Here is a 24,822-nt window from a genome sequence, read left to right on the forward strand (position 1 = left end):
AGAGCAGGGGAATGCTGAGAGAGCGGGGAATGCAGGGAGATCAGGGAATGCTGAGAGCTGGAAATGCTGAAAGAGCGGGGAATGCAGGGAGATCGGGGAATGCAGGGAGAGCGGGGAATGCTGAGAGAGCGGGGAATGCTGAGAGAGCGGGGAATGCTGAAAGAGCTGGGAATGCTGAGAGAGCTGGGAATGCATGGAGAGCTGGGAATGCAGGGAGATCAGGGAATGCTGAGAGAGCGGGGAATGCTGAGAGAGCAGGGAATGCTGAGAGAGCAGGGGAATGCTGAGAGAGCGGGGAATGCAGGGAGATCAGGGAATGCTGAGAGCTGGAAATGCTGAGAGAGCGGGGAATGCTGAGAGAGCGGGGAATGCTGAGAGAGCAGGGGAATGCTGAGAGAGCGGGGAATGCAGGGAGATCAGGGAATGCCGAGAGCTGGAAATGCTGAGAGAGCGGGGAATGCTGAGAGAGCAGGGGAATGCTGAGAGAGCGGGGAATGCTGAGAGAGCAGGGGAATGCTGAGAGAGCGGGGAATGCTGAGAGAGCAGGGCAATGCTAAGAGAGCGGGGAATGCAGGGAGAGCTGGATGTTTCCTGGGACTGGAAGAATTGCTGCAGGCTGAGCAGACATCCTGTAAAGTGCTCCATGTGCTGCTCCCTGGCCTGCAGGGTAAGTCCTCCCCCTGCAGGTGTCGCTGTCCGGACACGGTGCCCCTCTGTCCCCTGTCTCTGTGTTTCATGCTCTGCCCATCCATGTGTTTGTGTTTGGTGCTGAGTGCTGGCTCCTGGGGTCTGTCTGTGTGTCTGTCTGTAAGGGGGTGCTGGACAGACTGACAGTCACTAGGACCCTGTGGGAGCCAGCAGCTGGCAGTGCCAGGAGTGTGCCCTGTGTAGCCCTGGCTGGGAGTGATGGGTGTGTCAGTCCAGCTGTATAGAAAGTGATGGATTAAAGGGGGGGGTGGATAAGGGGAAGTGAAGGCGGATCCACGTGGTGCTCACACAGACAGACAGAGATCCTATTGTTCCCAATCAATTACAGGCAGCAGCTCCCTGCTACAGGCTGACAAAGGGCCAGCCATCTCACCCCAATCTGGGCTCCAGGATAACTGGGTGACTGCTCCCACATCCTGCTCTCTCACACCTGTCTGCAGGTAACTGGGGGGCTGCTGGTATGGGGGTACAACATGGGGGCAGCTGGACACAAAGAGGGTGGAGCTGGGGGGCCCTCTCACTCTCCTTGGGGGGAGGCTACTCAGCACGTTTCCCAGAGTTGGGGTGCCCTGGCTGATCCCACCATGGGACCCCCTGAAAGTTAACATGGAGAGCAAAGTCCTGGGAAAGTTAGAATGGAGGGTGGGGGGACTTTAACTGGAGTTGGGGGGTTGTTTGCAGGATGGGGTGTCAGTTGGGGGGGAAGGTTTGTGGGGCTGGGATGTGAAGGGGTTCTTTAATGAGTGCGTTTTATGGTTAAGGGGGGGTGCAGCTTTGTTTTGGGAAGGGTTTGCTGGGTAATGGGGGGCATAGTTGGTGTTTACACCGTGTTTTGGGGGCAGCAGGAGCAGCTGTGGGGTAAAGTGCCACATTGAGGGTTGGGGGTGTAATGAATGTAGGGGGTGTTGAGGGTTATTTGGGGAGGGGGTTGCTGGGAGTGAGCAAGGGGTGTTGAGGGTTATTTGGGGGGTTGCTAGGAGTGTTGAGGGTTATTTGGGGGGTTGCTGGGAGTATTTTTGGGGTGTATATTGTGTTTCTCTGATTATTGCGGATTCCATAGATTATTCATGGGGGGAGGCTCTGCTTTTAGGGGTTCTCTTTGGGGGGCTGCTCTATCTCTGTTTTGGGGTCAGTAATGTGTTTGCTGTGTCTCAGTGATGGCTGAGGGTAGTGTGAGTTGGCCTCTGTGGGAGGCCCTCTACCCGGCAGCACATGGCCCTCGGGGGCCTCTTTGTCTCGGCCGGTCATTAACCCGTGTCTCCCCGCAGGAATCATGCCCAGGAAGAAGGTCACCGACGGGAACGGAGCGGCCCGGCCCGGGGGCAGGAAGAAAGCCGCGGCCTCTGGTAGGAAGAGAGACCGCGACGAGTTCAGCAGCGACGATGACGATCTGGACGCGAGCCCGGGGTCTGACGGCGGATTCCAGGCCCAAAACAACAAGAGGGGCCCGGGCAAGGGGGCCAGCAAAGCCCCGGCTGCTGTGATCGTCACCGAGCCCGAGCACACCAAGGAGAAGATTGTAAGCTCCTGGGACCACTGTGTATTATACTGGCTATCAATGGCTAATATAACCCATTCTAATAGCCAATATAACTAATAATATCAAATACCAGCCTTGTGCTTTATAATAATAATAATAATAATAATAATATAATATAATATCAAATACCAGCCCTGGGCTTTATATAAATAATAATAATATCCTATACCCAGCCCTGGGCTTTATATAACTAATAATATATCCAATACCAGCCTGGGCTTTATATAACTAATAATAATAATATCCAATACCAGCCCTGGGCTTTATATAACTAATAATAATATCCAATACCAGCCCTGGGCTTTATATAACTAATAATAATATCCAATACCAGCCCTGGGCTTTATATAACTAATAATAATAATATATCCAATACCAGCCTGGGCTTTATATAACTAATAATAATATCCAATACCAGCCCTGGGCTTTATATAACTAATAATAATATCCAATACCAGCCCTGGGCTTTATATAACTAATAATAATATCCAATACCAGCCCTGGGCTTTATATAACTAATAATAATATCCAATACCAGCCCTGGGCTTTATATAACTAATAATAATAATAATAATATCCAATACTAGCCCTGGGCTTTATATAACTAATAATAATAATAATAATAATATCCAATACTAGCCCTGGGCTTTATATAACTAATAATAATAATAATAATATCCAATACTAGCCCTGGGCTTTATATAACTAATAATAATAATATCCAATACTAGCCCTGGGCTTTATATAACTAATAATAATAATAATATCCAATACTAGCCCTGGGCTTTATATAACTAAAAATAATAATAATATCCAATACTAGCCCTGGGCTTTATATAACTAATAATAATATCCAATACCAGCCCTGGGCTTTATATAACTAATAATAATAATAATAATATCCAATACTAGCCCTGGGCTTTATATAACTAATAATAATAATATCCAATACTAGCCCTGGGCTTTATATAACTAATAATAATAATATCCAATACTAGCCCTGGGCTTTATATAACTAATAATAATAATAATAATAATATCCAATACTAGCCCTGGGCTTTATATAACTAATAATAATAATAATATCCAATACTAGCCCTGGGCTTTATATAACTAATAATAATAATATCCAATACCAGCCCTGGGCTTTATATAACTAATAATAATAATAATAATAATATCCAATACTAGCCCTGGGCTTTTTTATAACTAATAATAATAATAATAATATCCAATACCAGCCCTGGGCTTTATATAAATAATAATAATATTATCTGATACCAGCCCTGGGCTTTATATAACTTATAATATCCAATACCAGCCCTGGGCTTTATATAAATAATAATAATATTATCCAATACCAGCCCTGGGCTTTATATAACTAATAATAATAATATCCAATACCAGCCCTGGGCTTTATATAACTAATAATAATAATATCCAATACCAGCCCTGGGCTTTATATAACTAATAATAATAATAGTCGATACCAGCCCTGGGCTTTATATAACTAATAATAATAATAGTCGATACCAGCCCTGGGCTTTATATAACTAATAATAATATCCAATACCAGCCCTGGGCTTTATATAACTAATAATAATAATATCTGATACCAGCCCTGGGCTTTATATAACTAATAATAATAATAATAATAATAATATCCAATACCAGCCCTGGGCTTTATATAACTAATAATAATATCTGATACCAGCCCTGGGCTTTATATAACTAATAATAATAATATCCAATACCGGCCCTGGGCTTTATATAACTAATAATAATAATAATAATAATAATAATATCCAATACCAGCCCTGGGCTTTATATAACTAATAATAATATCCAATACCAGCCCTGGGCTTTATATAACTAATAATAATATCCAATACCAGCCCTGGGCTTTATATAACTAATAATAATATCCAATACCAGCCCTGGGCTTTATATAACTAATAATAATATCCAATACCAGCCCTGGGCTTTATATAACTAATAATAATATCCAATACTAGCCCTGGGCTTTATATAACTAATAATAATAATATTATCCAATACCAGCCCTGGGCTTTATATAACTAATAATAATAATAATAATAATATCCAATACCAGCCCTGGGCTTTATATAACTAATAATAATATCCAATACCAGCCCTGGGCTTTATATAACTAATAATAATAATAATAATAATAATATCCAATACCAGCCCCGGGCTTTATATAACTAATAATAATAATAATAATAATAATAATAATAATAATAATAATAATAATAATATCCAATACCAGCCCTGGGCTTTATATAACTAATAATAATAATAATATCCAATACCAGCCCTGGGCTTTATATAAATAATAATAATATCCAATACCAGCCCTGGGCTTTATATAACTAATAATAATATCCAATACCAGCCCTGGGCTTTATATAACTAATAATAATAATATCCAATACCAGCCCTGGGCTTTATATAACTAATAATAATAATAATATCCAATACCAGCCCTGGGCTTTATATAACTAATAATAATAATATCCAATACCGGCCCTGGGCTTTATATAACTAATAATAATAATATCCAATACCAGCCCTGGGCTTTATATAACTAATAATAATAATAATATCCAATACCAGCCCTGGGCTTTATATAACTAATAATAATAATATCTGATACCAGCCCTGGGCTTTATATAACTAATAATAATAATAATAATAATAATAATATCCAATACCGGCCCTGGGCTTTATATAACTAATAATAATAATAATAATAATAATATCCAATACCAGCCCTGGGCTTTATATAACTAATAATAATATCCAATACCAGCCCTGGGCTTTATATAACTAATAATAATATTATCCAATACCAGCCCTGGGCTTTATATAACTAATAATAATAATATCCAATACCAGCCCTGGGCTTTATATAACTAATAATAATAATATCCAATACCAGCCCTGGGCTTTATATAACTAATAATAATAATAATATCCAATACCAGCCCTGGGCTTTATATAACTAATAATAATAATAATATCCAATACCAGCCCTGGGCTTTATATAACTAATAATAATAATAATATCCAATACCAGCCCTGGGCTTTATATAACTAATAATAATAATATCCAATACCAGCCCTGGGCTTTATATAACTAATAATAATATCCAATACCAGCCCTGGGCTTTATATAACTAATAATAATATCCAATACCAGCCCTGGGCTTTATATAACTAATAATAATAATAATATCTGATACCAGCCCTGGGCTTTATATAACTAATAATAATAATATCCAATACCAGCCCTGGGCTTTATATAAATAATAATAATAATATTATCTGATACCAGCTCTGGGCTTTATATAACTAATAATAATATCCAATACCAGCCCTGGGCTTTATATAACTAATAATAATAATATTATCCAATACCAGCCCTGGGCTTTATATAACTAATAATAATATCCAATACCAGCCCTGGGCTTTATATAACTAATAATAATAATATCCAATACCAGCCCTGGGCTTTATATAACTAATAATAATATCCAATACCAGCCCTGGGCTTTATATAACTAATAATAATATCCAATACCAGCCCTGGGCTTTATATAACTAATAATAATATCCAATACCAGCCCTGGGCTTTATATAACTAATAATAATAATAATATCTGATACCAGCCCTGGGCTTTATATAACTAATAATAATAATATCCAATACCAGCCCTGGGCTTTATCTAAATAATAATAATAATATTATCTGATACCAGCTCTGGGCTTTATATGACTAATTATAACATTATCTGATAATATTATTTAATACCAGCTCTGGGGTTTATAGAATTTATTTATAACATTAATACCAGCTCTGGGTATTATACAAATTCTACAACCTAATTATTGTCCCAAAATTGCTGTATAACCCAATATATTTTACATTTTAACTGTGAACCTTTCTATAATACCCCAGTGTCTTGTATTTCATATATTGCTTTTTGGTTAAACAAGTTGTGCTATTCTTTTCACGCCTGTAATATTGTTAAATAGCTGCATAATCTGAATGCTTCAGGTACTTTCCTTTTCATTATTTTCTGTATATACTAAATTATTGACGTTCGAGTGACCAAATAATCACTACTTAGAGCCCAAGTCTGTAAATGGCAAGGACTTTCCAGGAGGTCCGATCATTTTAAAGAAGGGGTTCTGTATTCAGGGCTTCATGATCTTTCTTGTAGGAAGGAGGGCTTAGATTGGAAGACCCTGCTTTTATATAAATAAAAACTAACTACTGTTAATACCCGTGTGAATGTTCTTTGACGTGTGTCTGACTAGTTCTGACAGATAGTAAGGTAGCTGCACTGTTATCGTCCATGTAACCGTCCCTACGCACTTGCAATACAAAGCACAAACTCTTACAGTGCCAGTGTTACCCGTCCGACCACTATAACCAAGTAATTACAGCCATGGGCCGCTAGCTTCTAATGTGGTTTACGTATCTAAACTGTGTACATCAGATTACCTCTGCTTCTACATAGTCTGTCTGAGAACACTCCCTTCTTTTTCAGATGTTTTTTTTCCTGCTAATAATTGTAGAATTAATGCAAATATTTAAGCTGAAACCATGCAATATTGTGATGAGCTGTCTGTAAAGCCATGTGTGTCCCCCACACTTAAAAGTGGGATAAGCATATAGAAATACAATTAAATGTAGCACCTACACAAGGAATGGTCTGTTTGTACTTTTTGTTAGTCTTTACTTTGTCCAATACCCATTTACTCTTGTCTGTCTATTCTTTTAGAAACTTGAAGGCTCCAAAGCAAAGGGACAACTTCTAATCTTTGGAGCAACCAACTGGGACTTGATTGGACGTAAAGAAGTACCTAAACAGCAAGGTGAGTTAAACAGCTGACATGATAAACTGGGTATGTGCCCCTGCTGCCAGCATGGTGGGTGCTGACATGGGGTACGTGGAGGTTTTGGGGATATCTTTAAAGTGGTGGTAAAAGGGACAGAACACGTGTTTAGTGGTGCTAGAAATCTGTATTCTAACATCTCCGATAACTGATAAGTTGCAATACATTATATACAAGTAATATATGTACACAGATCTTATGGTGATGGTCTCTACACAATTGACCTCAAAATAAAAGACATAAAAAATAATAGTGCAGTAAGGTAAGTATAATTGTATGTGAATGAGTGAGTAAGTTCACACTCACATTTACCAGAGCTAACTCAGAGCTCAGCTGTTATTACGCGTGGACGGAACAATCCCCGTCTCAGGATATATATGGAACAATAGGCGTCTTGATGGTCTCAGGCAGATGATATGTGGAGAGACCTAGAGAATCCAAATGGTGCAATAATACTGATAAAATCAATAAAAAGAATCTAATCACATTTGCTAGAGCAGAACTTGTTCTAGTCAGTATAGCATAGGTGGTATAATCCCCACCAAGAATATGATGGTAACCAGGAAGTAAAGGAGTTGAAATCCAGAGTGATTAAAAGGATAAATACTATTTATTAGAACAAAAAAATAACAGAATGCTGTATAGAATCACTCAAAGTCCACTTAACGCGTTTCACCTATAAAAAGGCTTCTTCAGAAGTGTTTTATTTTTTCAGCACTTTTATAAAGGTGTCAAGTTGCCCCGTTGTCATCTGGGAGGTTACTCTTCATGATCATTTTGAACCCAGCACAATGCAGAAGGAATGCATCTTCTCGAGGCATTGTAATGAGTGCTTCGCTGTAATAAGCATTGCTTGCACTGAGGCAATAGCTGTGTATGCACCGTGCCTCTCAAGGCTTCTCTATGAGGAGCCTACTAGTGGCCAGATCTTCAATGATCTCATTGATTTAAAGTAGTTGTGGTGCCTGCAATCCCTGCTATGGGGGAAAGCTGTTTAACAGTGAAGCTAGCGCTCACAGACAAAATCACTGACAGAATTGTGCTCTGCCTTATGTCACAAAGATACTCTCTCCGTGGATTGCATCTGGTGACTCCACGCACCTTAACCACCAGAGTGTGTTGGAGTGTTTATGGTGCCTACATTGTCACTTTCTATAGCACTAGAAGAGAAGGGTTTTTCCTTTGTTTATAGTTTACATTGTGCTGGAGTTGATGAATGCCGATTCACGCAGACGCAGGAGGTAACATTTTAATGGTTGGCTGACGCTATACTCTGTTCTTGTCAGTATTCTCCACACTCTCTCCATTCAGTTACCTGCTAATGAATGAAACAAAACCATTTTTTCGTTCTGCCAAATGTTATATTAACTCCTAGAAATTACTCTCTTGGATATTAGTAATACCCTACGTTGGTCATAAACAGTGACTTTACAAGACGTGAATAATCTATACAAACATTTTGTGTCCCGTTAAAGGGACACTCCAGGCACCCAGACCACTTCTGCCCATTGGAGTGGTCTGAGTGCCAACTCCCATCACCCTTAACCCCTTAAGGACACATGACATGTCTGACACGTCACGATTCCCTTTTATTCCAGAAGTTTGGTCCTTAAGGGGTTAAAGGACCACTATGCCGCGCATGCGCATTCAGCCGATGACTGGGAAAGGAGGAAGAGAGTCCCCAGTGCCGAGGGAGCCCGGCACTGGAAAAAGGTAAGGGATTTACCCCTTCCTCACCCTAGAGCCCGGGAGGGGGGCTATGGTGGTGAGGGGGACCCAAGGACCCTATAGAGCCAGGAAAACAAGTGTTTTCCTGGCACTATAGTGGTCCTTTAATCCTGCAAGTGTAATTATTGCAGTTGTTATAAACTGCAATATTTACCTTGCCGGGTTAAGTCCTCCTCTAGTGGTTGTCTATCAGACAGCCACTAGAGGGACTACCGGGTTCTTAAAACCCCAAAAGATGCTGGACGTCCTCACGCTATGCATGTTGCTGGAATCCCTATAGGAAAGCACTGAATACTGCTTTCCAATGGGGAGATCTAATATATGTGCGCGGCTATTGCCACGCATGCGCATTAGGTCTCCCCTGCCGGCTGGCGTGGGCGGAGCCTGACCAAGCACCGAGGGACATTGGCACTGGATTCAGGTAAGTCACTGAGGGGCTTTAACCTCTTCAGCCACATGGGATGGGGGGTGGGAGGGAGAAGGGCACGGATATGTTTTCTTGGCAGTGGGAGTTCCCTTTAAGGAGAGGTTATAATCTTGCCTTGTTACACCCTGTTTCAAAGTATTGTGTCCTTTCTTCACCAAATGTTAACTTTTTTTTTTTTTTCTCTAGCTGCCTACCGTAATCTGGGACAAAACTTGTGGGGGCCCCACCGATATGGCTGCCTGACTGGCATACAGGTCCGGACTGTGGCTTCTGGCCCATGTTCAGCGCACAGTCTCCTTATCACCACGGAGGGCAAGCTGTGGAGCTGGGGTATGTAGATGTAGATGTAGAAGGTGGAAGTACTCTGAGGCCAGTAAATCTATTGCTTCTACGGAATGAATTGTTCTATAAAATGGTAAACTGCAGCCCGGTCTGTGAATTTGTGGCCCATATGGGAGACTGTTTGTTTATTTTGCTTGAAGCAAGTACTCTGCTTTGTCTAAGTGGGGATCTATAATCCTCTCCATATAGAACAAGGAAACTGGGATCTGCGTGCATTATCATTTAAGATTCCACTGAGAATTTCCCCTGCTTGGTTGTGTTTTGTAATATTTTTAATTATGGGTAACTTTTATATCTATTTCTGTACCCGTATAGGGATTCAATAAAGTTTGTGTTTTTAATCAAGGCACCTAGCCCAATACCTGTTCAGTTAATTGAAACAAGGGTAATAGGATTAGTATTGGTCTTGTTTTTTGCAAGCATAGTATAATCTTTCTCTGCATTCTCCAACCTTGTTCATGTAGCGTCTCCATGATGCAGACTGAATCTACACATTGACACGTCTGTTTTCTTAACCTCCATATGGTGCTATGTGTCTTTCCTAATCTGATAGTCAGTGTGAGTGAGTTCTGAATGCAGTCGTACTGAGCGAGACCAGAGTTGATAGCTGATCTTTTGGTGAATGGTGGCTTGGGCTAGCCGTAGGTAAGGGATGGGAAACGGACACGTGACAAAGTAACAATTGTTTAAAATGTCACACGTGTGGTAAGCTGGCTGATCTGTGTTTAGTGTTCCTCCTGGTGTACATTGTGAGACTGTATGCCTCCTTCTGTGTATTTCCAAGACGCGTGTTATAAGCTGCAGTTGATGGCGAGCTTGTTAATTAACCTGTTACCGTCCATTGGCCTCTTTGTCACATGTGGCATTTAAAGTTTTGAAAATCTTTGCTAATTCCAGGTCGCAACGACAAAGGGCAGCTGGGACATGGGGATATTAAGAGAGTGGACTCCCCGAAACCTATTGAGAGCCTGAAAGGGGAGGTGTTTGTGCACGCGTCCTGTGGACGGAACCACACGCTGGCGCTGACAGGTAGCACTGCTTATTTACTGATGATTTTCATGTGTTGTCATATATTTGTGTGTTTTTAAATTACCCTTTCCCTGCCCTCCTCCTCGTTTTTCTCAGAGAACGGATCTGTCTACGGGTTTGGAGAAAATAAAATGGGCCAACTTGGTCTTGGAAACAAAACGGATGCCGTGCCAAGTCCTGCCCAGGTACTGTGTGCGCCCATCCATCCCTCTGACCCTGTGTATTCCTTCAGCCAAACTAAGTGTCTGTTCTTTCCTTAGATCCTGTATAACGGGCAGCCCATCACAAAAGTGGCCTGTGGGGCCGAGTTCAGTATGATCATGGACTGTAAGGGAAACCTCTATTCCTTCGGCTGCCCAGAGTATGGACAGTTGGGTAAGGATTCTCCTTTAACATGCATTAATGACGACAAAAAAAACTATACTGCACAACACAGAAACTAACTATTTAACTGGCTATTGCAATGATTTTAATCCTGCAATTACTGCCTGAGTAACTACGTATTGCACAACACAGGAGCTGGCTATCGCAATAATTTAATCCTGCAATTACTGCCTGTCCGGCTACCAGTATGGAGCGGTTTTATCTGTTAGATGGAGCTGCGGCAGAGTGCAGTGTCCATGGGATATGCTCAACTCACTCAAAGGATTGAGCATCCTGATTAACCAAGCGCCTTCGTAATTAAAGCAGAGCTCCTTGCAGAAGCTACAAAGCCAAGGAATTTGCAGCAAATGCAAGAACCTTTTTGTCTTTAGAAAGCACACCCAGGAGTGACCCCTTAATATTGTTTGGTTCTATTAGTCCTCGAATTCTGTGTTTTGTAATAGTTTTAGGTTAACCAAAGGGGTAAAACGGCAGCTGAAAACGTTTACCTCTGATTTGATCTGAACTTTGCAGTTTAACTGTCGATTCATCAAAACCTGTCCGACCATCTAGGTTTTTTTTTTTTATTTATTTTTATTCCCTCTCCATTAAGGACACAACTCTGATGGTAAATACATAGCACGTGCTCAGCGTATCGAATATGACTGTGAGCTGATAGCGCGCCGGATTGCAATATTTATAGAGAAGACAAAGGATGGTCAGATTCTGCCAGTTCCTAATGTGGTTGTGCGAGATGTTGCATGTGGAATCAATCACACGGTGAGTGTTTACTGGCATCACCAAATGTTCTTCCCCTCTGTTACATGTCAGGGAGGGTTATGTACTAAACTTGTATTTTTAACAAAGGCAGATATAGCTAATTTATTTTATGTTTAACCCCTTAAGGACACGTGACATGTGTGACATGTCATGATTCCCTTTTATTCCAGAAGTTTGGTCCTTAAGGGGTTAACCCCTAATATCTCTTTTTACTGTCATTTTAATTTGATGACTGCAATATATGAATACAGAAGCTCTGTATAACCTGAGTTCATATCAAACAGTTTTTTGAGATGTTGGGCAAAACCAGGGGTCTTCTGGCAACCAAAACCAACTCTTCATACGTGAAATTCTGTACGACCATGGCCAGACTTAGCTGTGGGCAAAGCCCTGATTTGTCCAACAACACCAGAGGCCAGAGCTCCTAATTTGGAGAGCTCCTTTAAAGGGACACTATAATCCCCAAAACAACTTTAACGTAATGAAGCTGGTTTGGTGCTCCTACAGTTTCACTGCTCAATTCTCTGCCGTTTAGGAATTTAATCATTTTTGTTTCTGTTTATGCAGCCTTACCCACACCTTCCCTGACTGTGACTGGCACAGCCAGCATGAAAACAAAATGTTTTTTATTTTCAGTCAGATTTACAGCACAGTGTGTTTTTAATCTAGACATTTTTATCTCCTGCTCTTTAAATTGAACTTCAATCACGTGCAGGAAGGCTGTGTAAATCACATGCAGGTAGGTGTGACTAGGGCTGTATAAACAAAGTGATTTAACTCCTAATTGATGGAGAATTCAGTCGTAAAACTGCAGGGGCATAAGCTACACAGCAAAACTACTTCATTAAGCTAAAGTTGTTTTGGTGCATGTAGTGTCCCTTTAATCTTTCGGGGTACTTATTGAACATTACTGGCAAGTCGTGTTTTGTTTTTGTTTGTTTGTTTGTTTTTGGAACAAGTTCTGAGCTGACTAATCTTACATTTGTGCATATTCCTTGCACAGAAATTCATTTGTTGCTGTCTGACTATGAATGCTCCTCAGTAGTCAGATGCTGATCTCCCAGCCTAGCAGGACTTTGATAGGAGACAAACTGTTGTAAAATGGTTTGTCCCCTTATTGGGAACATCACAAGGCTCTCTAGCATCATAACAACTGTAGTAGTTGTGGTGCTCAGAGTAACCCTTAATCTATGTCCCAATACTATTACATTTCCATGATGCTATAGAGCTCTGCTGCCCTCTTGCTGTTACAAATATAATTGCAGTTTTCATACACATTTTTGTCTTCACGGTGCCAAGATAGGAGTTCTCTGCTGATTTAATAAACAAAGTATTGGTATGAGCACTTGCTTTGCTTCTCAAACCTCTCCATTCTGCTTGTGGACTGCCAAGAAATGATAGATTTTCCCATATTTGTACAGCTTGTGTTGGACTCTCAGAAGCGCGTCTTCTCCTGGGGATTTGGTGGTTATGGCCGGCTAGGACATACGGAGCAAAAGGATGAGATGGTGCCACGACTGGTAAAGCTGTTTGACTTCCCGGGTCGGGGTGCATCTCAAATATACGCTGGTGCCACCTGTTCTTTTGCCGTCAATGAGATGGGTGAGAAATTATTAATCTATAAAACATTTATTGTGTTTATAAGTTCTAATCTCTTGAGGCTTTATTTATTTTATTTTTCTTCCTATCTTCAGGTGGATTGTTTTTCTGGGGAGCAACAAACACTTCACGTGATTCCACTATGTATCCCAAAGCTGTGCAGGATCTGTGTGGATGGAAGGTCAGAAGCTTGGCGTGTGGGTAAGGATTGATGTCAAATGTCTGTTCTGCTTCGCAGCTTTAAAATACAATTCATGGATTCCGTCTTTGTCCTTTTAGTGTGAATGCTTTTTATTTTTCCCTGGTAGAGCATTTAAACTCGCTCGTGTCACTGCTTTGCTCACCTACCTGGAAGGCCAAACTTCCTGGGTTACAAAAATGAACGTTCTCTATCACCACGTTTATAATTAAAAACTTTTGCCACTTTTTTAAAAATGTTGTTTTCTATAAACAATCCTATTCACAAAAACCTCAAATGCCGAAACTAGCACACCTAGCGCTGACCTGCAAATGGTGTCAGAAAGACAAGCCATTTATTCTGTGATATTCTCCAAAACCTCTAAATCCCAGCTGTACCGTAAACTTTGGTTTGGGCCGGAGACTGTAATACTGAAACTACATAATATAAAAGTCAAATTATCTGTGTTCAATATATCATTTCATAGCAATCTAAGCCTTGTATTACTCAGACGTTGGAGAAGTCCAGGTACACAAACATTGCGTGCAGTTACAAGCTGTAATGGAACTTGGCGCATGTCACGACTTTGTTGAATCAAAGTTCACATTGTGTGACTGAAACGTTGTCACGTGTGTTCCTTTAAAGCCTGTCATGCCACAAAATGAGTGGTTTTGGATTTTCTTAGTGTATTGGTGATAAGGTGAACGATCAATGTTTCGACCCAGAAGGTCTTCATCATCACAAAGTTAGCGTTCATAATAGTTTTTTTTTATATATATATATTTTTTTTTAATCTTTGTTTTCTGTTGTGCATGGTATAACAATAGGCTTACTCAGCCACGATAGCATTCCTAAGCAGTAACAGGCATAACCATCAAAAAATGGCATATGAATATACGGCACAATTTTTTTACGTTTTGTTGAAAGAAACAGTAGACCGTGGATAGACATAGTAATTAACGTTTGAGCTTTCCTGTCTGTTTATGAAAATTTACGTTAAGTGAAATTCTACACATGTAATGTATACTAGGCATGTCGTTAGTTTAACATTTGTTTATGCTAATGAGGTTAAGTAATTTAATGCTTATAAAGTATGCTAAGCAGATTACATGTGTATTGTCTATGTGTAGGCAAGTGCTGCATGCTTATAAAACACGAATAGAAGAGAAGGTTGCCCGGCTAACCAGTATAAGAGTAGCAGGCGTCCGGCCATCCGGAGACGCAACCCACGTGTGTACCACAATATTTTACGATCATTATTATATTTTTAGAGAAATGCCCAGCACAAAAATAGAAAAAACAAGAAAAAAGAAAATCAGGAATTTAGGATATCTTAAGTGTTCTCTGGTATTGTCTCTATTAGGGAGGTTGCTATATGTTCTGGGCCGTGTCCTTTGCAGCAGAGGCTCGAAATATGAACCCCTGCGCTATCCTGGGGTGACGTTACTGTTCAGCCTATGCCCATCGTGGGAAGTAGCTTTTTTTGTAGTGGGGGGGGATCGGGGTGCAGTTGACCAGCAAACTCTTTGAGGGGGGTCTTGTGTCAGAGAGAGTGGCTGCCTCTCCCCGGTTCCAGCTTCAGTAGGCCGCACCTGAATTTTTGGTTCCCTGACTCCGGTGTTCCCGGTGAGGTATTGGTCGATTCAGGAATGCATCCCATACATGGGTAGTACACCCCAGTGAGTCCTTGGACTATATAGTCGTCGATTGTACCCAGTTTTCTGCCCGATTTTCAGGAGCTCTAGTCCCCTGCAACAAAATGTTTGTGTGCCCTGACTTCTATCAGAATCTTGTGCGGAGTTGGGCCCCCCTATTGTCTGGAGCACCATTCTGTCATTTGAACATATTTGTTTACCTGACTGCAGTCCTTACATTCATGAGTTTATGAAGCCTTGTGTTAGTGGCATCCTCCCCGATTAGTCATGTAACTGCAGTGAGCGTGCGCATAAAGGATAATTGCGGCATAGGAATTGGAGCAGACACTATGGAAACTAATGGAACCCTCAGTCTGTCCACATAGAGTATCGCACTTATTATAGATGACACAATGTAACAAATGTTAGCTTGATACCGCCTTGCAGTTAGTGTTTACCTTCACATTACCAATGTCTCCACAACAAATAAACCTAGACTGGTTTTAGTCTTTGTTGCCAAGGGAGTAATGTCAGCCGTCAGATTCATAGCAGGTACTTAGTATTTTTCAATTTGTTTTTTCCAGGAAGAGCAGTATTATTGTAGCAGCCGATGAAAGCACAATCAGCTATGGCCCTTCTCCAACCTACGGAGAGCTGGTAAGTGCTGTTTTTTGTTATTGTACAGTTCTCTGTGCTGTGTGAAATCCCAGTACCCAAAAAAGAAATCAATATTTTATATTTATTTATTAGGAAGCAACACTGAGTGACAATCAATTTCACATGCTGTTGTGCAAATGGGATAGACAACAGGTAGAAATTATAGGCAATTAGCAAGACACCCCCAATAAAAGTGGTTCTGCAGGTGGTGACCACAGACCACTTCTCAGTTCCTATGCTTCCTGGCTGATGTTTTGGCCACTTTTGAATATATATAGTTATCCCATGATCTTTCAGACCAGAAAGTTGCTCCTTCTTGACACAGTCAGCACATAACAGTCTGGATGGCGCATATTGTTCCTCTTTGATAATATAAATTACATCCTATTGTTACATCAAACGGCATCTGCTTCTCTCCTTAGGGCTATGGTGACAACAAGGCCAAATCCTCAACTACTGCGCAGGAAGTAAAGACGCTGGATGGTGTCTACGCAGAGCAGGTAAGATAGTGACTGTCCCCACACTAGTCACTGACCCTTTAGTGTCTCGCGATAATGTAACATTTTCCTTGAATCCTGTTTTGCAGGTTGCGATGGGTTATTCGCACTCGATGGTCGTAGCACGGGACGAGACTGAGAAAGACAAAGAGAAATTGAAAAAGCTCCCAGAGTACAACCCCCGTACCCTGTGATGCTGAATGAACCTCCTGCCCTGCGAGGAGACGCAATATTCCAACCACTCCTCTCCCACCCCTAAATACACCTTTCAGTGCCACCTACCACTGCCTGGCAGGCATCTCCAGTACTGAAAGGGTTAAGGCAGCTGTATCTCGCCGAGGGTACCAGGACTTTGCTCGTTCTTACATTCCTTCTACATGATCTGCATTCTCCCAGAAACTGGCTGAAAAATGCTTTCCTTCCTTTTTCTAAAACTTTACAGAGACTATTGACCCAATGTGTTTGGGGGATTTAAAAAGGGAGCTAGGTGGGCGTCCGCTTAAAGGCCAAGAACAGGACTGCAAAATACTGGTACCTCTCACTATTTTAACCAGCCATTTCCTGGTACTATTGCGCAGCCTTTGGCTATTGTAACAATAAATCAAATCCAAGGAGCTTGTTCCCGAGTTGCGGAAAATGCTGTGGGTATCTCTAGGCAGCTGTCTTGTGTTTATTTTTATTTTTCCTTTATATAATCAGCAGGCGCTTGGTCCAGCCTCGGCATTCCCAAATCTTTTCAGTTGGACAGAATCGGTGCCTTGTGAATGAGCATAGATTGACTCTTCATTCCAGCACTTCTGGTGCCTTGTTAACCTCCCATTCCCACCAGTTTGTTTCATAGTGTTCTTGTTAAAGGTGTCCAGCTGTTGTCTCACTGTCTTGTGATGGAGTGCAACTCTCATTATGCTCAGCCAATTTGCTGGTAGTGGGATTTGCAGACCATTGAACAGCAGGTAAAGTTGCATCGGGCACTAATTTTCTGTTATGTTGTGTTAGAATTTAGAAAAGAATGAGGAGATAAAGTCTTTATAGAAACTGCTATTGTGTATTGTTTATCCTCCATTAAAAATGTCCCTAGCCCAGTAAGCGTGCCAGGGATCTGGGTATGAAGAATCTGTCCTTATCCACAGCTTAACTTCACAGGTAAAGGCAGCCACTCAGTACGGAGCTTATTACTGCTTGATTTAAGAGCAGGAATCTGCCAATAGCCATTATTTTTGTGCATTAATATCCACTGCTGTCCCAAAACTTGGGGGGGGGGGGGGGGGGGAGGGGGGAGAGGCGGCTCAGAATTAGTTTGAAACCATATTGAGCCTGGTTGTATGGGTCATCCTATGGTGAACTGGTTCCTGAGCCACGTTTGCCACAGATTACCTGCTCCATGGCCTTAAATGTTAATATGCAGCCACTCCAATTATTCATCTCCACATCTTAATTTGTTAAATGTAACTTTTGTTTTTTCTCCCCACCCAGCTCTGTCACTTAGGGGAACATGTCTGCGGTTGGGTAAAATAACTCTAGTTCTTGAACTGCAAGTCCCATTAGGCTTCCTTGTTTCGGGGGGGGGGGTGTAAGTAACCTGCCCACTCCTTGTGGCTCCGCAGTTAAACCAAACCGCAGCAATGTCTTCCTATGGTTGTCTGGATTAATCCGAGAGGTTTACAGGGTTTGTGGGTTACTGATGTATCATTCTGTTACAAGTTTTATATTTCATATAGTTCATTGTCTAAATAAAGACGTCTTTGTGTAAAAACTTCATTTTATGCTTTGTTTTTTTCCAATAATTATATTATGCATGATTTTTCTGTCCGTTATGGTGCAATCAGTATATAATAGAACTTATTAACCAGCCCTAGAGGAGACTTGATATTCCCAGCTAGACATGCAAATGAGCATAGAGAGCCATGTGTTTTAGGCTTCATACAGAAATTCTGCAGGTACCCTTAGCAATAGACACTGTTTTAACACAGCTTTATTTAAACCAAAACATCATAGAAAAGGCCCAGAGACCAGAAACCTACCATGGACTGCAAATTTTGACCTTGTGTCTGACCAGCAAGGCACCAGTTCTGGTCTCTCTGAGACTATAGCTAGGTACCAGAAAGATTGTGGGGAGATTAAACACAATAAAACTCAGAGATATGAAGATGATGCTCAACACATTTATTTGCACTGTGGGGATCTTTATTGAGTTGGGTCAAAAACTATTGTTTTCACACTTATTTACCATGTAGCTTTTTATTTCTACCACTAGATGTCACCAGCCATGCTGTCCTGCAGCACTGATAACCTCACTGATTCACTGTACAGCAAAGTGTTGGGTAGCTCTTCCTGCCCAATCACCGGCACTAACTCCAGCTACCTGGCTTCTTTCATGCTCAAAAAAACAAAGGGAACACTTAAACAACACAATGTAACTCCAGGTCAGTCACACTTCTGTGAAATCAAACTGTCCACTTAGGCAGCAACACTGAGTGACAATCAATTTCACAGGCTGTTGTGCAAATGGGATAGACAACGGGTGGAAATTATAGGCAATTAGCAAGACACCCTCAATAAAGGAGTGGTCCTGCAGGTGGTGACCACAGACCACTTCTCTGTTACTATGCTTCCTGGCTGATGTTTTGGTCACTTTTGAATGCTGGCGGTGCTTTCACTCTAGTAGTAGCATAAGACAGAGTCTACAACCCACACAAGTGGCTCAGGTAGTGCAGCTTATCCAGGATGGAACATCAATGCAAGCTGTGGCAAGAAGGTTTGCTGTGTCTGTCAGCGTAGTGTCCAGAGCATGGAGGCGCTACCAGGAGACAGGTCAGTACATCAGGAGACGTGGAGGAGGGCAACAACCCAGCAGCAGGGCCGCTACCTCCACCTTTGTGCAAGGAGGAGCACTGCCAGAGCCCTGCAAAATGACCTCCAGCAGGCCACAATTGTGCATGTGTATGCTCAAACTATCAGAAACAGACTCCATGAGGGCCCGACGTTTACAGGTGGGGGTTGTGCTTACAGCCCACCACCGTGCAGGACGTTTGGCATTTGCCAGAGAACACCAAGATTGGCAAATTCGCCACTGGAGTCCTGTGCTCTTCACAGATGAAAGCAGGTTCACACTGAGCACATGTGACAGAGTCTGGAGACGCCGTGGAGAACGTTCTGCTGCCTGCAACATCCTCCAGCATGACCAGTTTGACAGTGGGTCAGTAATGTAGTGGGGTGGCATTTCTTTGTGGGGCCGCACAGCCCTCCATGTGCTCGCCAGAGGTAGCCTGACTGCCGTTAGGTACTGAGATGATATCCTCAGACCCTTTTGTGAGACCATATGCTGGTGCAGTTGGCCCTGGGTTCCTCCTAATGCAAGACAATGCTAGACCTCATGTGGCTGGAGTGTGTCAGCAGTTCCTGCAAGACGAAGGCATTGATGCTATGGACTGGCCAGCCCGGTCCCCAGACCTGAATCCAATTGAGCACACCTGGGACATCATGTCTCGCTCCATTGCACCACAGACTGTCGAGGAATTGGCAGATGCTTTAGTCCAGGTCTGGGAGGAGATCCATCCGCCACCTCATCAGCAGAATGCACAGGCGTTGTAGGAAGGTCATACAGGCACGTGGAGGCCACACATACTACTGAGCCTCATTTTGACTTGTTTTAAGGACATTACATCAAATTTGGATCAGCTCGTAGTGTGTTTTTCCACTTTAATTTTGAGTGTGACTCCAAATCCAGACCTCCATGGATTGAAAAATTTGATTTCCATTTTTTAATATTTGTGTGATTTTGTTGTCTGCACATTCAACTATGTAAAGAACAAAGTATTTCAGAAGAATATTTAATTCATTCAGATCTAGGATGTTATTTTTGTGTTCCCTTTATTTTTTTGAGCAGTGTACATACACCCATTAATTTGTTTAATGCTACCTGGTAGCAGTATAAATGATGCGTTGACCATTTATAGCTGATTATAGTGTGCCATAATCTCTTATGTGGCTGTCTCTCATTCCTTATTAATTAGGCCTTTCATGATGTCATTTACTTTGCCTAGCTTTTATCATGTTATATTTACTTGGCTTCTTGTCCTGAAGGAGTTAATGACTGGTTTACAAAGCATTGCCCTCCCCATTGTAACTCTGTGTCTGTATCGGTCAATGCAGCATAAGTTCTATACTGAACATGCTGCAATAGCCGACCGAGAGATTTATTTTCCCTAAATGTGTTGTATTTATGGTTTAAAATGTGCAATTAATTATTATTATATACAATTGTGCAGATTGCACAGTGAGCGGGGGTAGCTGTATTATGGCTGTGAGTTGGGTGCTTTGTGCCTGCATTGTACGCACTATAACTATATCATTTATTTGAAGTGGTTATAGTGCTTGGAGTTCCCCCGGCGCTGTCCCTCCAGTCAGTGATAGGTAGTTTTGGAGCAGTTTAACACTTTAACACTAAGGCTCCCTGGCTTCCCATAGAGGCGGTGTGGCTAAGGCACAGATTACTCTTACTTCTAGCCATACCAATTCATACCAGCAATGGGTGCTATAGCTGTAGACTGTAAACTCGTTTCACCAGGGTCTTCTTCATCAACCTATTCCTGTAACATTTTGTAATTCTTATTTGTTAAATTCCCCCCTTTATATAATATTGTAAGCTGCTGCAGAATAAGTTAGTGCTATGTAAATGCCAAAAATAATCGTTTAATGCTGAATAGAAGGGCAGCACCAAGGGACTCAATGAGATGAAGCAGTTATGGTGCCTGGAGTCTCCCTTTAAAGCAAACTCCCAGATGACAAACACAGGGCTTTCCTATTACAGGTATTTAATGTAACATTTTATAGAACTACAAACAGCATTTCCAATTATTAAATTAAGGAAAACGGTGTTCATGTATTCACAGGTTCTCATGTTCAAGGATCGTTACACCCACACAGAGCTGGTCTGTAATATTATACACACGCTTTACAGACCGACACAGCTCCTCCATACACCGTGGGCAAGCAGGAGTTTGCAGTCAGACTGATCAGTGGGGACTGTTGTTCCCTAAAACACGAGTCTCTTTTAAGGCACTTACATTAAGTTTCACAGGTAAAAATAGATATGTGTAAAATATCTTTAAGCTGGCTGAGGATTGAAAAGCTCTCTGCAAATCAGAGTTTGTTTGGTCCGCTAGGACATTTAGTTGGGGATTCTGATAACGTGTAGCATTGGAGGCTCCCAAGGAATGTTTTTGGTAACAGGTGGATTCTTTCACGTTAGAGGTCGCATTCCCACCACTTCGTAGAGAATGGCTTTCTCACGGTGTTTGTTCCACAGTGAACCTCTCCCAAAAGCAGGTGATAGGATTCAAAGTCATCGATAAACGTGCAGTTTAGACCAAGTGGTTCCAGAAGACTAATTGCCTTTTCCTCCAAGCAACATTTGCCATCAATTAGTGGCCCAAACGGTTTAGGGATTCCCAGATAACTCCCCAGAACCAGCATGTTTACCTTGGGAAATAAAGAAAATGGCATTAGTGAGGTCCTGCCTTCTTCAACCTATGCCATCTATAAGGATTATTCTCTAAAGCGACCATTGACAAACATATTTACAGATAAGCGATTGGCCTGCACAAAGTGGTTACATTAGAAGTCTATATTCTGTTGCATTCACATTTAAAGCCAGAATAACTGAATTGGATGTTTTCAGTTAATCTATTTTTGAAATTCGCTTTATATTCCCAATTCACACTTTAGTGCATAGATAGCCCTGTGATGTGAAAAGTAAAACCACTTTCCTCTGATTAAAATGAAGGTCGGTTCCAGCAGTCTGCCATAACTTCGCTAAATGCTCACCATGTTGGGGAAATATGCACCGAATGTGCTTCCCTTTCCCTCTTTGTAATAGAGAATCGGGAGATCGATAATATCTTCCTCTGACAAGCCAAGCTGCTCCTTCATAATCTTTCTGTTTCGATCAATGGCTTTCTAAGGCAGGAACAAAGACGACAAGGAAAGGTTAAAGAGAATTTATTGAATCTGATAATTATAAAAAGATTCCAATCTAGTAATGGGTAGACAATCTGTGTGAATACAGCAAGGACGCTAGGCACCGCTTCAACTAGTGACTAATGTCCCATCGTCTGATTTGCTGTACTGCAAACAATCCAGTGCCCCTTTTCACAGTTTGCACAATATAAATAGAAGTGGAGCGCAAAATTACAGACCCATTGTGCAAAAAAAAAAAACATATAAATGCAAATACTTAAAATTGCTCAGGTAGAATTCTGTGTAAGGTCTGGATTACATTTATATCTAGAACATTTTAAAATGTATTATAGCTATTTATTAATGCAAAAAAGTAATAATGAATATTGTGCAGCCGCTTACAGAATAAAAGTAAGTGAGCATGTGTGGTTTAACCCCTTAAGGACACATGCCATGTGTGACACGTCATGACTCCCTTTTATTCCAGAAGTTTGGTCCTTAAGGGGTTAAAGACACCGCTACTCACAAAAGCCGGTTTGGTTAGAACCAAGTAGAGCAGGATGTCCACTGGAGGTGCTGAGACCCAAAAGATCCTTATACCCCAGTAGCTGTTGGAAACCGACAGCTCCTTTATCTGTATTTGTGTCCAGGGGATCCTTATTGACCTCTCTGCTGCTTGGTCATCAATCGGCATGGTTCGTTAATGCAATATCAAATAGGTCGCGGGATTCAAGCTCCGCCCACAGCGTGACAGTGTGTCTAAGCATTTCGCCTTCCGACTTCGTCAGCTGAGTATCAGCCATTTGTCCATTGGGCATTATTTAAGGGCAAGACCAAGTCCATCCCTTCAAATTTAATTGGATGAACTTAAAGTCTCTCATTTGAATATAGCAAAACCCCATTTGCAACTACAAGACCAAAAAAAAAAATTGATATCTAAAAAATCTTTTTTATTTATTTATTTTTAGATATCAATTTTATATACTTTTGCATTTAAAGGTCTTTTTATCTGTGTTTGATTGTTCATTATTTATTTGGGTAGTGTTTCCCATATATACTGTGCTCCTTTATCTGTATTTGTGTCCAGGGGATCCTTATTGACCTCTCTGCTGCTTGGTCATCAATCGGCATGGTTCGTTAATGCAATATCAAATAGGTCGCGGGATTCAAGCTCCGCCCACAGCGTGACAGTGTGTCTAAGCATTTCGCCTTCCGACTTCGTCAGCTGAGTATCAGCCATTTGTCCATTGGGCATTATTTAAGGGCAAGACCAAGTCCATCCCTTCAAATTTAATTGGATGAACTTAAAGTCTCTCATTTGAATATAGCAAAACCCCATTTGCAACTACAAGACCAAAAAAAAAAATTGATATCTAAAAAATCTTTTTTATTTATTTATTTTTAGATATCAATTTTATATACTTTTGCATTTAAAGGTCTTTTTATCTGTGTTTGATTGTTCATTATTTATTTGGGTAGTGTTTCCCATATATACTGTGTTTTTTATGTACTGTGTATTTCTGAGTCTTATTAGATTAGTCTGTATATCTGAGAAGGTTTATTTACTTCGAGTTCTTTCGGTCTGCTCGATGCATTTGGGGTTTCACTATATTCAAATGAGAGACTAAGTTCATCCAATTACATTTGAAGGTTTTAAAATGGCCAATACTCACACCTCCTGAATGGATGTAATCACAGATATGATACAGCCGAGGTAAGTGTGTCATTCCCTGCTCACATCTCCTGAATGCATTGGGAGATAGTACAGCCGAGGTAAGTGTGTCAGTACAGCCGAGGTAAGTGTGTCAGTACAGCCGAGGTAAGTGTGTCAGTACAGCCGAGGTAAGTGTGTCTTGTACGTACATTCTCCGTGGTGAGATAAGTAGTACTTGTCATCGAGCTGCTGACCGTATTACGTGAGCAGTAAATTATACATGGGAAATAAAGTCCAGATTTATTGGTTTTGTCACAGTGTTTTTTTTTTTTTTTTTTATAAAAATGAAAAACGTAAAATAATGGGCATGATTCATGAACTGCAGTTCATTTATCCATATAAAATATATATTAAGTTTTAAAATTCCGGTTAAGCACTATTATGTGAAATACAGGAGCTTACTCACCTGAGCCGCGTTAAAGCCCTCATTCAATGTTTCATCACACAGGATTTGGTTTATGGTGAGTCGTTCAATCTTCACAGAAGCTTCTAGCCCTGGAAGCAATACAGGGAGTGCAGAATTATTAGGCAAGTTGTATTTTTGAGGATTCATTTTATTATTGAACAACAACATTGTTCTCAATGAACCCAAAAAACTCATTAATATCAAAGCTGAATATTTTTGGAAGTAGTTTTTAGTTTGTTTTTAGTTATAGCTTCTGATACAAGGCCACCTCAGGCCTCTAGCGTGGCTCCTCTCTGGGGAACCTGGGCCCTGCCGAACGTTCCACGAACAACTTTG

General features: G+C 41.1%; 2 protein-coding genes across 3 annotated transcripts in view; one reads left to right on the top strand and one right to left on the bottom strand.

The window, feature by feature from the left end:
* The first annotated feature begins 730 nt into the window (after positions 1-730).
* RCC2 (regulator of chromosome condensation 2) lies at positions 731-18,166 on the top strand. Its single transcript, XM_063435696.1, has 13 exons — positions 731-1,148; positions 1,977-2,227; positions 7,060-7,153; positions 9,516-9,659; positions 10,569-10,700; positions 10,797-10,885; positions 10,961-11,075; positions 11,677-11,843; positions 13,265-13,445; positions 13,538-13,643; positions 15,839-15,911; positions 16,334-16,411; positions 16,498-18,166. The coding sequence occupies exons 2-13, from the start codon at positions 1,982-1,984 to the stop codon at positions 16,600-16,602; spliced, it is 1,530 nt and encodes a 509-aa protein (XP_063291766.1). The 5' UTR covers positions 731-1,148; positions 1,977-1,981; the 3' UTR covers positions 16,603-18,166.
* A 3,032-nt stretch (positions 18,167-21,198) lies between these two features.
* Positions 21,199-24,822, bottom strand: part of LOC134577800 (protein-arginine deiminase type-1-like) — a 48,086-nt gene continuing 44,462 nt past the window's right edge. For both annotated transcript variants that reach the window (XM_063436701.1, XM_063436700.1), the window contains exons 14-16: positions 24,487-24,575; positions 22,235-22,366; positions 21,199-21,889 (exon numbers count right to left, since the gene is read on the bottom strand). In XM_063436701.1, the coding sequence (XP_063292771.1) occupies positions 21,656-21,889; positions 22,235-22,366; positions 24,487-24,575 (455 nt within the window). In that variant the 3' untranslated portion in view covers positions 21,199-21,655. The remainder of the gene's footprint in view (positions 21,890-22,234; positions 22,367-24,486; positions 24,576-24,822) is intronic.

The sequence above is a fragment of the Pelobates fuscus genome, chromosome 11 (genome assembly GCF_036172605.1).
Source record: "Pelobates fuscus isolate aPelFus1 chromosome 11, aPelFus1.pri, whole genome shotgun sequence".
Classification (NCBI taxonomy): Eukaryota; Metazoa; Chordata; class Amphibia; order Anura; family Pelobatidae; genus Pelobates; species Pelobates fuscus.